Source organism: Cebus imitator, unplaced genomic scaffold (assembly GCF_001604975.1).
Source record: "Cebus imitator isolate Cc_AM_T3 unplaced genomic scaffold, Cebus_imitator-1.0 Scaffold181, whole genome shotgun sequence".
NCBI lineage: Eukaryota > Metazoa > Chordata > Mammalia > Primates > Cebidae > Cebus > Cebus imitator.
In genome coordinates this window covers 2,892,882-2,907,341 of record NW_016107496.1, presented here as the reverse complement: position 1 = coordinate 2,907,341, position 14,460 = coordinate 2,892,882, and the positions used below count along the sequence as shown (strand labels likewise).

The 14,460-nt window shown below is 45.0% G+C and overlaps 1 protein-coding gene across 10 annotated transcripts in view; it reads right to left on the bottom strand.

Annotated features, from left to right (window-relative positions):
• LETMD1 (LETM1 domain containing 1) overlaps nucleotides 1–8,699 on the bottom strand; it is a 24,028-nt gene extending 15,329 nt beyond the window's left edge. The window contains exons 1-7 of one of the 10 annotated variants that reach the window (XM_017545889.2): nucleotides 8,480–8,678; nucleotides 7,778–7,929; nucleotides 4,727–4,842; nucleotides 3,400–3,482; nucleotides 1,266–1,452; nucleotides 1,043–1,144; nucleotides 786–938 (exon numbers count right to left, since the gene is read on the bottom strand). In XM_017545889.2, coding sequence (XP_017401378.1) covers nucleotides 786–938; nucleotides 1,043–1,144; nucleotides 1,266–1,452; nucleotides 3,400–3,482; nucleotides 4,727–4,842; nucleotides 7,778–7,929; nucleotides 8,480–8,601 — 915 coding nt within the window. In that variant the 5' untranslated portion in view covers nucleotides 8,602–8,678. Of the gene's footprint in view, nucleotides 1–785; nucleotides 939–1,042; nucleotides 1,145–1,265; nucleotides 1,453–3,399; nucleotides 3,483–4,726; nucleotides 4,847–7,777 lie in introns of all 10 variants that reach the window. The other 9 variants (XM_037744713.1, XM_017545888.2, XM_037744715.1 and 6 more) reach the window with 9 other exon arrangements.
• Between the last annotated feature and the right edge of the window lie 5,761 nt (nucleotides 8,700–14,460).

The window sequence follows — 14,460 nt, the reverse complement described above, 5'->3', positions numbered from 1 at the left end:
CCAGGAGTTCAAGACCAGCCTGGGCAACACTCAGACCCTGTCTACAAAAATAAATTTTATTTATTTATTTATTTATTTAATTTTTTTTTTTAGACAGTCTCACTCTATCACCCAGGTTGAAGTGCAGTAGCACAACCTTTGCTCACTGCAATCCACAGCCTGGGTTCAAGCAATTCTCGTGTCTCAACCTCCCAAGTAGCTAGGATTACAGGCATGTGCTGCTGCTCCTGGCTAATTAAAAAATAATTTTTAAAAAGGCCAGGAGCAGTGGTTCACACCTATAATCCCAGCACATTGGGAGGCTGAGATGGGAGGGTCACTTGAGGCCAAGAGTTCGAGACCAGCTTGGTCAATATAGTGAGACCCCATCTCTACTAAAAAATAAATAGGCTGGGTGCAGCAGCTCACACCTGTAGTCTCAGCACTTTGGAAGGCCAAGGTGGGTGGATCACTTGAGGCCAGGAGTTTGAGACCAGCCTGGCCAATATGGTGAAACCCCATCTCTATTAAAAATACAAAAATTAGCTGGGCATGGTGGCATGTGCCTGTAGTCCCAGCTACTCGGAGGCTAAGGCAGAAGAATCACCAGAACCAGGGAGGCGGAGGTTACAGTAAGCTGAGATCATGCCACTGCACTCCAGCCAGGGCAAGGGCAAGAGTGAAACTCCATCTCAAACTCAAATTCAAACTCAAAAAAAAAGCAAGACAAGGAGCCCCTGTAAATCTCCAGCCTGCTGTAGGCTCAGAAGTATACCAAGGGTTAAGGGTTGATGTCAAGCTCTTACCGATTTTACTTCCTCAGCAGTCAGCTGGCCAATCCCCAGCTTTGCCAAAGCCTGGTCCAGTTGGTGAATCACAGTTGTATGAGTCTTCAAACGATGTCTTAACAAGGGAGGCGGCAGGTAAGGTGTGAGAAGCATGGCTCGGCTCAAGGCTTTCTGTAACACAACCACATAGGAGGGGAAAGGCAAATAGAATGAGCTCAAGCAAAGATCTGAAACATGGTGAGGCTATGGAAAAGACAAGGCCTCAAAGTGCTCACCACGTGAAAAGCCTGGAGTTGGTTCATGCCCAGAGGATGGTTAGAGAAACACTCTCTCAGAGCCAAGATATCACGTATTGCTGGGTGGGAACCACGCTGTATCTTGGAAGAGGTAAGAGATTGGTAGATGTTAGGAAAGCCCTGACTACCCCTCTTACCTAGTTTTAGTGCACACTGATCTAACAAGATCCACGTTTGTAGGAAGGGTGAACTGCAGGAATACCTTGGTGCACAGATCTGTCAGATGCCACCGGAGTCCTGTATCAGAAATGAGAGGGATGACCTTTTCTAAATAACTAATGATTTCTGGGTGGGACTGCTTCCGGAAAGCATGATAGATATCTAAGAAATCAGTTTGCTGTTTTGGGGTCCAGAAATGCCTGATCAGTAGTTGCCTGGGAAACAGGTACCTGAAAGGAGAAAGAATCACACACTCACTTGCTGAAACTGGCTTCTTTCAGAGGAGACCAAAGAAAGCATTTGGTAGACATGAATACTAGGAAGAAGAGATAAGATACCATTTCCTACCTCAGTATTCTTTTTCTTTTTTAATTTTTTTTTCAAGAGACAGGGTCCCCTGTGTCACCCAGACTGGAGTGCAGTGGCATGATCACAGCTCACTGCAGCCTCAACCTCCTAGGCTCAAGCAATCCTCCCACCACAGCCTACTGAGTAGCTGGGACTACAGGCACAGGCCACCATACCCAGCTAGGTTTAAAATTTTTTTTGCAGAGACGAGGTCTGGCTATATTGCCCAGGGTGGTCTCAAACTTCTGGCCTCAAGCAATTTTGCTGCCTCAGTCTCCCAAAGTTCTAGGATTACTAGTAAGAGCCACCACAGTCAGCCCTTTTTCTTAAGTGACTCTCAGACCAAAGTTTGTAAGACACATTGAAGCACAATTTCAAGCAACATTACTGAAATGCGATGTGAAAGAAAGGACGAGTAGAATGGCCTGGCATGCAGCAATCAGATATAATGACTCCTTTTGAACTAAAGCATATGAAGAACATGCTTTGGACAGAGTGGCAGCCTGACCTGGACACTATATGTGATGCTGACAATCTAACTATAGCACAGTCCTTACGTATACACAGTATATAAAAGGCAATCAATTTGTTTGTCTGTTTTTGAGACGGAGTCTTGCTCTGTCACCCAGGCTGGAGTGCAGTGGCGTGATCTCAGTTCACTGCAACCTCCACCTCTTGGGTTGAAGCAATTCTACTGCCTCAGCATCCAGAGTAGCTGGGATTACAGGTGGGTGCCACCACACCTGGCTAATTTTTTGTATTTTTGGTAGAGATAAGGTTTCATCGTGTTAGCCAGGCTGGTCTCGATCTCCTGACCTTGGCCTCCCAAAGTGTTGGGATTACAGGTGTGAGCCACCATGTCCAGCCGTAATTTGTTTTTTAATTCATTTATTTCCATGTTTGGTTGTTTTAAAACATGACCACAAATTCTCTGGCACTCCTCTTATGGAGGGATGATGTCTACATCCTCCCTTTTTTTCAATCTAGGTGACTGATTCAGTCAACAGAACAGAGCAGCAGTGAGTCTATGTGACCTCCAAGACAAGGTTATAGAGTCACGTAGATTCTTACGCACTAGAACCCTCACTCTTGGAGCCCTGAGCTGCCATGTAAGAAGTCCCACTATCCTGAGGCTGCCATACTGAAGAAGCCACATGTGGGCACTCTGGTTCATAGTTCTAGCCGTGTAGCCATCCCTGCCAGGGCACCAGACCTAAGAGTGACTTTGGACCTTCCAGACTAGTCCATTCAGCAGCTAAATATCACTAAAGAACTTCTGTCAACATTACATGGAAGAGAGAAGTCAATCGCCCACTTAGCATTGCCCAAATTCCTGACCTACAAAATCATGAAAATGATTTATACTACTGTTTTATGCTATTAAGTTTTGAGGTTATTTGTTATACAGCAATAGATAATTAATGACATGCAAGATCACAGTTTAGAAATGTCATTTTTGGTTATGAAGTAATAAGAACATGTTATCAGAATATGAAGTACACTTTTTTTCCATAGAAATTAGTCCAAAATTGCTCTCTCTTGGGGAGTGAGTTGCTGCCTCTATGGATAATGGAGAAGGTCATTATCTTATTTCACATCACTCAGGGCAGCTAAGAGATAGGGAGAGTCTAGGCCACCTGCACCTCTAGCTGAGATGTGTCCCAGTAACCAAGGTCTTCCTGAGTGGCTTTTAAGAACCTTGGGATAATGAGAAGACTGGAGGAGAAGTTTGATAACTTCTGAAATGAAAAGTTCTCCTTAAAATAATTCTTAATTTTTAAAAATTGATACATCTTCAAGATGTTGGGGAGATAGAAGTCTGTACTCACATTAGTAAGAAGACCAGGTAGTTGGCAAAAGGTGGAATGGAAATTATACCTAGGAAAAGACACTTGGTGACGTCTTGGCGGAACTAAGCAGAAATAAACACAGATGCAGTTTTAACCCAAATAAGTTATTAATACAATAGACAATCCCTCCACCCACCATACAGTAAACTTCCATTACAGCCCAGAACAAGGACCAAATTTATTTCTTTTTTATTTTTTGAGACAGAGTCTTGTTCTGTCACCAGGCTGGGGTGCAGTGGTGTGATCCTGGCTCACTGCAACCTCCGCCTCCTGGGTTCAAGTGATCCTCCTGCCTCAGCCACCCAGGTAGCTGGGATTACAGGCTGGCACCACCACACCAGGCTAATTTTTGTATTTTTAGTAGAGATGGAGTTTTGCCATGTTGAACAAGCTGGTATCAGTCTCCTGAGCTCATGTGATCTGCCCACCTCGCCTCTCTAAGTGCTGGGATTATAATCATGAGCCACCGCACGTGGTCCCGAAGATTATTTCTAACTACTTCTGAATGGTTAGTTCCTTGAGGACAAAACCTCTGATTTGGTTACTTCTGTATCCCAAATAATGGTCAGTACAGACCCTGACATTATAGCAAATCTTTCAGTGAACTCTTCCTGATCTGCAGAATGGGTCCTAGATTCTTACTCTCAGCTTTAAAACTAGCCATCAAGTTACCACCAAATACTATTTTTGTGAGGCCCTTTGAATCCTTGCAGACTTTTTTTTTTTTTTTTTTGAGATGGAGTTTTGCTCTTGTTGCCCAGGCTGGAGTGAAATGGCACAATCTTTGCTCACTGCAACCTCCACCTCCTGGGTTCAGGCAATTCTCCTGCCTCATCCTCCCGAGTCACTAGGATTACAGGCACCTGCCACCACACTCAGCTAATTTTTGTATTTTTAGTAGAGACGGGGTTTCAACATGTCGGCCAGGCTGGTCTCAAATTCCTGACCTCAGGTGATCCACCCACCTCGGCCTTCCAAAGCACTGAGATTATAGGCGTGAGTCACCTTGCCCACCCGCTCTTGCAGACTTTTATATGTTCAAAAACTAACTGGATTTTAGTGTTTACAACTTTTGTTCATCAAGTATGCCAGAAATTCTATGGCGCTCTTGCTGTGGAAGGTTATAACTCTGGATGAACCCAATTCTTACAAATAATCTGATGCCTCATTCAGTTCAATATTTGGTTCTCATGGCAAAGGGCAAAAGTTTGATCAATCATGAACAAAGGAAAGAAAAAACCTTGAGATCTTGATTAAATGTAATTACCTCACCATGAACTTCTGGATATCTGCCCCTGGCCCATACCTGTCTCAAATGCTCCATCTCCCGGTATGGAAGTTGATGAAACTCTATATTGTGATTCCACATGTTTGTCTTTATTCTTCTAGCCTTTTTGGCATCAGCCCACAACATCCGAAATCCTGCCTCATTAAAGTAGAGGACAGAGTGTGATGTTATCCCAGTTTGAATCTTAACCACAGCTTCCTACTCCATGTTCAATCACATGCAAACACTCTTGCCCCTCCTCAACAATAGAAACTAGGTAACTTGAAACTCTTGAGATTAACCCAAATCTCTTTTCAAAACCTTTTTCCCCTAGCACATCACCTCTCTTCTAGCTAAGTTGGGCTTCTGTAATCTGCTATAGAATGGTCTCCCTCTTCAGTTTCATTGCTCAATCCTTTTTATTTTTTTGTTTATTTATTTATTTATTTATTTTGAGACAGAGTCTCACTCTTGTTACCCAGGCTGGAGTGCAATGGCCCGATCTCAGCTCACCGCAACCTCCGCATCCTGGGTTCAGGCAATTCTCCTGCCTCAGCCTCCTGAGTAGCTGGGATTACAGGCACACGCCACCATGCCCAGCTGAATTTTTGTATTTTTTAGTAGAGACGGGGTTTCACCATGTTGACCAGGATGGTCTCGATCTCTTGACCTCGTGATCCACCCGCCTCGGCCTCCCAAAGTGCTGGGATTACAGGCATGAGCCACCGCGCCCGGCCTCATCAATCCTTTTTAAAAACCAAGCTCCCTAACCTCAGAAAGTCTTGCTAAATTAACCCTTTGTATTCCCCGGCCAGATATTAGTTATCTCCTTTCTGGAACTTTTTTTGTTTTTTTTTTTGAGATGAAATCTCACTCTGTTGCCCAGGCTGGAGTGCAGTGGTGTGATTTTGCCTCACTGCAACCTCCACGTCCCAGGTTTATGCAATTCTTCTGCCTCAGCCTCCCAAGAAGCTGGGATTACAGGCAGGTGCCATCAAGCCTGGCTAATTTTTTATTGTTAGTAGAGGTGGGGTTTCACCATGTGATCAGGCTGGTCTCAAACTCCTGACCTCAAGCGATCCACCCGCCTTAGCCTCCCAAAGTGCTAGAATTACAGGCATGAGCCCCTGCGCCCAACCTGAAACACTTTTTTTTTTTTTTTTGTTTTTTTTGAGATGGAGTCTTGCTCTGTCGCTCAGGCTGGAGTGCAGTGGTGCTATCTCGGCTCACCACAACCTCTGCCTCCCAGGTTCAACCGATTCTCCTGGCTCAGCCTCCTGAGTAGCTGGGACTACAGGTGTCTGCCACCACACCCAGCTAATTTTTATATTTTTAGTACAGATGGAGTTTCACCACAATGGCCAGGCTGATCTCGAATTCCTGACCTCATGATCCACCCAACTCAGCCTCCCAAAGTGCTGGGATTACAGGCATGAGCCACCGTGCTCAGCCAGGAACATTTTTTATTTTATTTTATTTTTCTGAGACAGAGTCTTGCTCTGTCGCCAGGCACCAGGCTGGAGTATAGTGGCGCAATCTCGGCTCACTGCAACCTCCATCTCCCAGGTTCAAGCAATTCTCCTGCCTCAGCCTCCTGAGTAGCTGGGACTACAGGCGCACACCACCACGCCCAGCTAATTTTTGTATTTTTAGTAGAGACAGGGTTTCACCATGTTGCCAGGATGGGCTCAATCTCTTAACCTTGTGATCCACCCGTCTCGGCCTCCCAAAGTGCTGGGATTACAGGCGTAAGCCACCGCGCCCAGCCAGGAACACTTTTTAAAGTAATCTAATTCAATATATTTCTATGATTATATTTTAAATCTTCATTCTATGAAAATTCTTGCATCTATTTTTAAGGCTTACATATTTATCAATGATCTACATGTCATTACATGATGTCTCAATTGTCTTCAAAATAATACATAAGGCAAGTATATAAATGAAGATTGGCAGCCATGAGTTATGATAATGAAGTGAGGTGAATACATGGAACTTTGTTACACTGTTCTTCTCTACATTTGTATATGTTTAAAAATTTCCATAATAAAAGGTTTAAAAACAAACACAAATGCTTTCATCTCTTTCTTTCATTTGATTCTATTTATCTACATGGGAACAGAAAAAGCAGCCAATTTTATCTCCACTTTACAGATTAAGGATAAGTAATTTCTCAAGTCCATGAAGCTAGTAATAATTATGATAATGTTCAGAGTTGACAGTGAAGTTACGTACAGTGTTATGATAAAAGCATAGAGCATATTATAGGTTGGTGCAAAAGCAATTTCGGTTTTTGCCATTGAAAGACAAAAGCCCCAATTACTTTTGTACCAATCTACAATATTGTTATCTAACATTTAGATAACAATAACTAACATTTATTTGGCATTTACTAGGGATCAGGACCTGTTCCATGTACTTTACATGTATTGAGTTTTTTATCTTCACAACCATGTGGTAAATAGGTAGGTTCTATAACTCCCATTTTACAGATAAGAAAACCAAGGAACAGAGAAGTTAATTAATTAGTCCAATCACACAGTGATGAGCTGGGATTTGATTCAGACAATCTGGCTCCAGAGTAGACACCTGGTACTAGACATATCATCTCCTAGTAACTAAGGATCTCTGATTTGAAACAAAACATTTAGAAACCAAGTATTATGCAGTGCTATTTCCACTACAACATGCTACCTAATATAGATTCGTAACAAGGGTTAGACCTCATTTTCCTATGGGTCACAGAAAATCAATCACAGGACAGGTCTGTACAGCCATAGATCCCTGCCCTGTGCTGGACAAAAAAATTTCTACTATAGCCAGATGTGTGGTTAAGAAAAGTATGAGAACATACCTATATTCTCCCCCCATCATGCTGCTGTCATAAGTTGTTTCTCGTAACATCTTTATAGAAACATTCTCAAGAAGCGCTAATTTATAAGAATTAGTTTAAGGCACAAGCATTTATGAAATATAAGATATCTCAGCTCACATCCCCGTAGCAGAACCTGCAAATGATCTTATTTATGCGAACTCTCTGATCCTGCGCAAGAGCTGATTCAGGAATTTCTATTATGGTTTCGTTTTTACCTTTCGTGAAGATTGTGTACAGGACATAGAAGCGGGGGAAATGACGACCCAAGAAACGATGGTATTTCCCATTAATCGCTTTTGTCTTGGTCACCACATAAGATATCAAGTTCTTCACATCTGCCTTTGGAGAAAGGTGAAGCTTTGAAGACCTACAAGGAAGATCAAAGAGACTATCTGGGAACCAGTTCTAGAAGCTCCCTCACGCCTTTAGTCCCTAATGTACAGCAGGAGTCTCGGAGAATGTACGCCAAGGCTTGACACTTCTGAAATCCAAGGAAGATCTTGGGGTCAAGAAGAGATAGGCAATCAGACTGAGAAACAAAGATCAAGCAAAGGCCAGGCAGGAAAGGAACTCAGGGTATGACTCTGGAGACAGCGCAATGCTTGTGGGACAATTTGAACTGCAGGCTAAGTCAGAGAGAGGTGGAATCGAGATAGAGGCAAAACCTGAGCCGAAAAAGTGAGGCTGAAAGATGAGCTCAGGACACGCGGGGAGACCAGACAATATGGGGCACTGACAGTAGAGAGGGCCAGGAAGCCAGATCACTAGTGAGGATCGGAGTTTGAATCCTGAGCAGAAGAATAAAAATTTCAGGGCCAAGGCGTGGAACTCTGAGAATTAATAGACAGGATGCAAGCAAGGTTCAGACACTGAGAGCCTGGACGTCAAAAATGCTTTTCTCGCTACAGGTCCCTCACCGAGGGCCCCCCCAAGCCAGGCCAGAGCGACCAAGTTGCAGCCTCCGGGTGACAAAATGTCCAGGGGTGACTGCTGAACCCCACACAGCAGCCCGAGCCCAGCACACCCTGGAGAGCGCCATCTTGACAGCGAGGGAAGGGGGAGAGGGGAGGTTGCTTTCGGGTCAAAGTTAACCGTATGTCGCGTTCGTTCGAAGACGCATGCGCCTTTTCTCAGCGCTGATTGGTAGCCTTAGCCTCCTTGGCTCCAGCACAAGCCAGGAGAGGAAGGACTCAAAGACTAAGTGCGAAAGGAGGGCCAGGATTGGACACAGCAGTACTTCCTGGTTTAAAGGCGCCGGAAACAGGCTGTCCCCGAGGGAGCGAGTTCTTATACCACTGGTGTGGGTTTGCAATGCTGAGGACGCCCTCTCCTTGAGGGCCCAGTTACCCTCCGCGATTCCCTAGGGCCTCATGGCGTCCCAGCGCCGCCCTTGCCCTCTTCCTGGACGCGGGGCGTCGGGGCCTCGACTGTTAGGTACCAGATGTCAGTTTGGCAGTGCCTGGGGCCATGGCGCCTCCTGGGGGCTGGGAGGACCCGCGGCGCCCTCTAATGGTGGCGGCGTGGATAGGCCGGGAACTGTCCACTTTCCAGTCACAGTCTGGCAACGAAAGTTGGACGCCTGGGAGCGGCGCCTGTGCAGACTAAGTACACTTTTTCCTTTCTTTGTCGTTTCCAGAACTAAGTTTGTGGGAAAATGGTTTTCGTTAAGCGGCTACCGAAGACCAAGCTCTGTCTCAAATGTTACTGTTCTGAGAGGATTTCTCTGACCACCCTGTCTGAAGTAGTGCCACCAAAAAAGGACACACTTCACACTTATTCTTCTCTCTCTCTCGTTTTTTTTTTTTTTTTTTTTTGAGATAGAGTCTTCCCCTGTTGCCCAGGCTGGAGTGAAATGGCACAATCTTTGCTCACTGCAACCTCCACCTCCTGGGTTCAGGCAATTCTCCTGCCTCATCCTCCCGAGTCACTAGGATTACAGGCACCTGCCACCACACTCAGCTAATTTTTGTATTTTTAGTAGAGACGGGGTTTCAACATGTCGGCCAGGCTGGTCTCAAATTCCTGACCTCAGGTGATCCACCCACCTCGGCCTTCCAAAGCACTGAGATTATAGGCGTGAGTCACCTTGCCCACCCGCTCTTGCAGACTTTTATATGTTCAAAAACTAACTGGATTTTAGTGTTTACAACTTTTGTTCATCAAGTATGCCAGAAATTCTATGGCGCTCTTGCTGTGGAAGGTTATAACTCTGGATGAACCCAATTCTTACAAATAATCTGATGCCTCATTCAGTTCAATATTTGGTTCTCATGGCAAAGGGCAAAAGTTTGATCAATCATGAACAAAGGAAAGAAAAAACCTTGAGATCTTGATTAAATGTAATTACCTCACCATGAACTTCTGGATATCTGCCCCTGGCCCATACCTGTCTCAAATGCTCCATCTCCCGGTATGGAAGTTGATGAAACTCTATATTGTGATTCCACATGTTTGTCTTTATTCTTCTAGCCTTTTTGGCATCAGCCCACAACATCCGAAATCCTGCCTCATTAAAGTAGAGGACAGAGTGTGATGTTATCCCAGTTTGAATCTTAACCACAGCTTCCTACTCCATGTTCAATCACATGCAAACACTCTTGCCCCTCCTCAACAATAGAAACTAGGTAACTTGAAACTCTTGAGATTAACCCAAATCTCTTTTCAAAACCTTTTTCCCCTAGCACATCACCTCTCTTCTAGCTAAGTTGGGCTTCTGTAATCTGCTATAGAATGGTCTCCCTCTTCAGTTTCATTGCTCAATCCTTTTTATTTTTTTGTTTATTTATTTATTTATTTATTTTGAGACAGAGTCTCACTCTTGTTACCCAGGCTGGAGTGCAATGGCCCGATCTCNCGGGGTTTCACCATGTTGACCAGGATGGTCTCAATCTCTTGACCTCGTGATCCACCCGCCTCGGCCTCCCAAAGTGCTGGGATTACAGGCTTGAGCCACCGCGCCCGGCCTCTCTTTTTTGTTTGTTTGTTTGTTTGTTTGTTTGTTTTTCCTTTTCTGGGACAGAATCTCGCTCTGTCGCCCAGGCTCGAGTGCAGTGGCGCGATCTTGGTTCACTGCAACCTCCGCCTCCCAGGTTCAAGCGATTCTCCTGTCTCAGCCTCCCCAGTAGCTGGGACTACAGGTGTGTGCCACCACATGCGGCTAATTTTTTGTATTTTAGTAGAGACAGGGTTTCACCATGTTGGCCAGGATTGTCTTAATATCCTGACTTTGTGATCCATCCGCCTCGGCCTCCCAGAGTGCTGGGATTACAGGCATAAGCCACAACTCCCGGCCTTATATTTTGTTTATAACATCTATCACTAATAGTGTTTATATATTTGTGTCCTTGTTTGATGACTCCCTGAACTAGAATGAGGGTAAGCATCTTCTCTGCCTTCTTCATTGCTGCACCTCCAACACTTAAGTGCCATAGTTAGCACATAGTAGGTGCCCAATAAACATTTTTGAATAAATACTTGAAACTAAGAAGGATTCCCAGAAGTGATACTCAACTGCCTCCAAGAGTTAGCAGTCCTCCTGGATGTATATGAACATTCAACCTTCATGGAGGGTGGTAGAGCATCCCAGGTGGGTTCCCTGGATGTAGGTTCAATCTTGGCACTGCCATTTCTTTTCGTGAATGTTGCCTTGGCTATGTCACTTTAGTTCTGAGTTTATTTCCCTTATAATAGTACCTATTTTATAAGAATTCTGTGAGGCTCCAAAGAGAATACAGCTGTGAAAGCTCCCACATCTGTATAATGCCTCATGGGTCACACAGCTTTATATTAGCACAGGTTATTAATGACTGTACCACTCGTGCAGTCAGAGGAAAAGTTTTAAAACATGGTCCTGGATCTTCACAAGTGTTGGGTAGATGGGGTGGATGGGATAAAAAGTTGACTAAGACAGCTGGCCAAGGCGACTTACACCTGTAATCCAAGCACTTTGGGAAGTGAGTGGGTGGATCACCTGAGGTGAGGAGTTCAAGACCAGCCTGGCCAACATGGTGAAACCTCCTCTCTAAAAATACAAAAATTAGGTAGGCATGGTGGCAGGTGCCTGTAATCTCATCTAATCAGGAGGCTGAGGCAGGAGAATCGCTTTAAACTGGGGGGCAGAGGTTGTGGTGAGCTGAGATCGCGCCACTGTACTCCAGCCTGGGCAACAGAGTGAGATTCTGTCTCAAAAAAAAAAAAGAAAAGAAAGAAAAAGAAAAGAAAGTTGACTAAGACATGGTCTCCATATTCAGGTAGTTTTGTTTTGAGACAGAGTCTCACTCTGTCGCCCAGGCTGGAGTGCAGTGGCTCAATCTCAGCTCACTGCAACCTCCACCTCCCAAATTCAAGTAATTCTCCTGCCTCAGCCTCCCAAGTAGCTGGGATTACAGGCGCCTGCCACCACACCTGGCTAATTTTTGTATTTCTAGTAGAGACGGGGTTTCACCACGTTGGGCAGGCTGGTCTAGAACTCCTGAACTCAGGTGATCTGCCCAGCTCAACCTCCCAAAGTTCTGGGATTACAGGCGTGAGACACTGTGCCTGGCCATATTCAGGCAGTTTCTGAGTCATGTCAACTACTCAAGAATATTCAGCTCTAAAATTCCAGAACTCTCTTAGAAAGAAGGAGAGAAAATCAGTTTTGTGGAGAAAATAGGAAGGAACTGTGTCTGGAAGGATGGAGTAGAGGGGAAGGCATTTCATGCAATGAAAGAATGTGTCAGGAACACATGTCATTCCTCAGACTTTTTAATTTATTTATTATTTTCTTTTCGAAACAGGGTCTTGCCATGTCGCCCAGGCTAGAGTACAGTAGTGCCATCATGACTCATTGCAGCCTTGATTTCCAGGGCTCAAGTGATCCTCTCACCTCAGCCTCCTGAGTAGCTAGGATTATAGACACGCATCACCACGCCCAGCTAATTTTTGTATTTTTAGTAGAGATAGGGTTTTTCCCTGTTAGCCAGGCTGGTCTTGAACTTCTGGACTCAAGCAATCCACCTGCCTTGATCTCCCAAAGTGCTGTGATTACAGACGTGAGCCACTGCACGCAGCCCTTTCCTCAGATATTTATTTAGTGTTTAGGCCTCTTTCTCCATTGCACCCCTTCACACACACACGCGCGCACACACACACACACACCTCTTTCTCCATTGCACCCCTTCACACACACACACACACACACACACCTTTCTCCATTGCACCCCTTCTCACACACACACACATACACACACACACACCTCTTTCTCCATTGCACCCCTTCACACACACACACACACACACACACACACCTCTTTCTCCATTGCACCCCTACACACACGTGCGTGCGCGCGTCTTCTTGGTTCTACCTTCTAGCTGCTCTTCAATTAGCCAGCTTCCTTCTGTCTTCTCTGCCACTACGCTACGCTAAGCTGTAAGCCTCTGGTCCTGACTTCTACAGCAGCCCCCTTACTGGTTTCCCTGCCGTGTGTTTTGTCTTCCCTGCAACCAGTTCTCCATGTTGTATGTAGCCAGAGAGAGCTTTTAAAATTGCAAATCTAAGTTTGTCACCTCTCTTTATAAAACCTTTTGGCCAGGCACGGTGGCTCATGCTTATAAACCCTGCACTTTGGGAGGCCAAAGCAGGTGGATCACCTGAGGTCAGGAGTTCAAGACCAGCCTGGCCAACATGATGAAACCCCGTCTCTACTAAAAATACAAAACAATTAGCTAGGCATGGTGGCTAATTACATGCCTGTAATCCTGGCTGCTTGGGTGGCTGAGACAGGAGAATCACTTGTCCCAGGGAGGCAGAGATCACAGGAAGCCATGGTAGTGCCACTGCACTCCAGCCTGGACAACAAGAGCAAAACTCTGTCTCAAACCAAACAAACAAAAAAACCTTTCAGGTTTCCTCAGACTTCTAGGATCAAATTCAGTCTTCTTAACACAGTCTACAAGGCCTTTCAATACTGACCTCAGCCTGACTCGTCAACCTCATTGTATGGTATCTCTTTCCACTGAGTTTTCTATACTAAGAAACTAATATAGGCCGGGCTTGGTGGCTCATGCCTGTAATCCCAGCACTTTGGGAGGCCGAGATGGGTGGATCGCAAGGTCAGGAGTTCAAGACCAGCCTGGCCAAGATGGTGAAACTCCATCTCTTAAAAAAACAAACAAAAAAAAGACACTAATCTTTCAGTTCTGTAGGCCAGGCAGTTCTTCCTCTAGGCTTGTGCACCTGCTGCCCTCTCTGCATAGAAGTTTTCCCCCTTTCCCTTCCCCCTAGGTTACTCCTACTTGTTTTTCATGTTCCAGTTGAAATGAGAATAATAACATTTATTGCACAGGTACTCTGTGCCATCATTGGTTTTAGTGCTTTATGTATATTAACTCATTTATTCCCCACTATAACTTCTTGAAGTAAATGCTGTTACCTTTTTTTTTTTTCTTGAGACATAGTCTCGCTCTTTCACCAGTTTGGAATGCAGTGGTGCAATCTCAGCTCATTGCCACCTCTGCCTCCTGGGTTCAAGAGATTCCCCCTGCCTCAGCCTCCTGAGCAACTGGGACTACAGGCGCATGCCACCACGCCTAATTTTTTTGTATTTTAGCAGGGACAAGATTTCACCATGTTGGACAAGATGCTCTCAGTCTCCTGACCTTGTGATCCTCCCACCTCAGCCTCCCAAGGTGCTGATTACAGACATAAGCCACCTCGCCCAGCCCTTTTTTGTTGTTGTTAAGACAGGGTTTCACTCTTGTTGCCTAGGCTGGAGCACAATGGCTTGATCTCAACTCACTGCAACCTCTGCCTCCTGGGTTCAAGCAATGCTCCTGCCTCACCCTCCTGAGTAGGTGGGATTACAGACAATGTGTCACCATGCTCAGCTAATTGTTTTTTGTTTTTATTTATTTATTT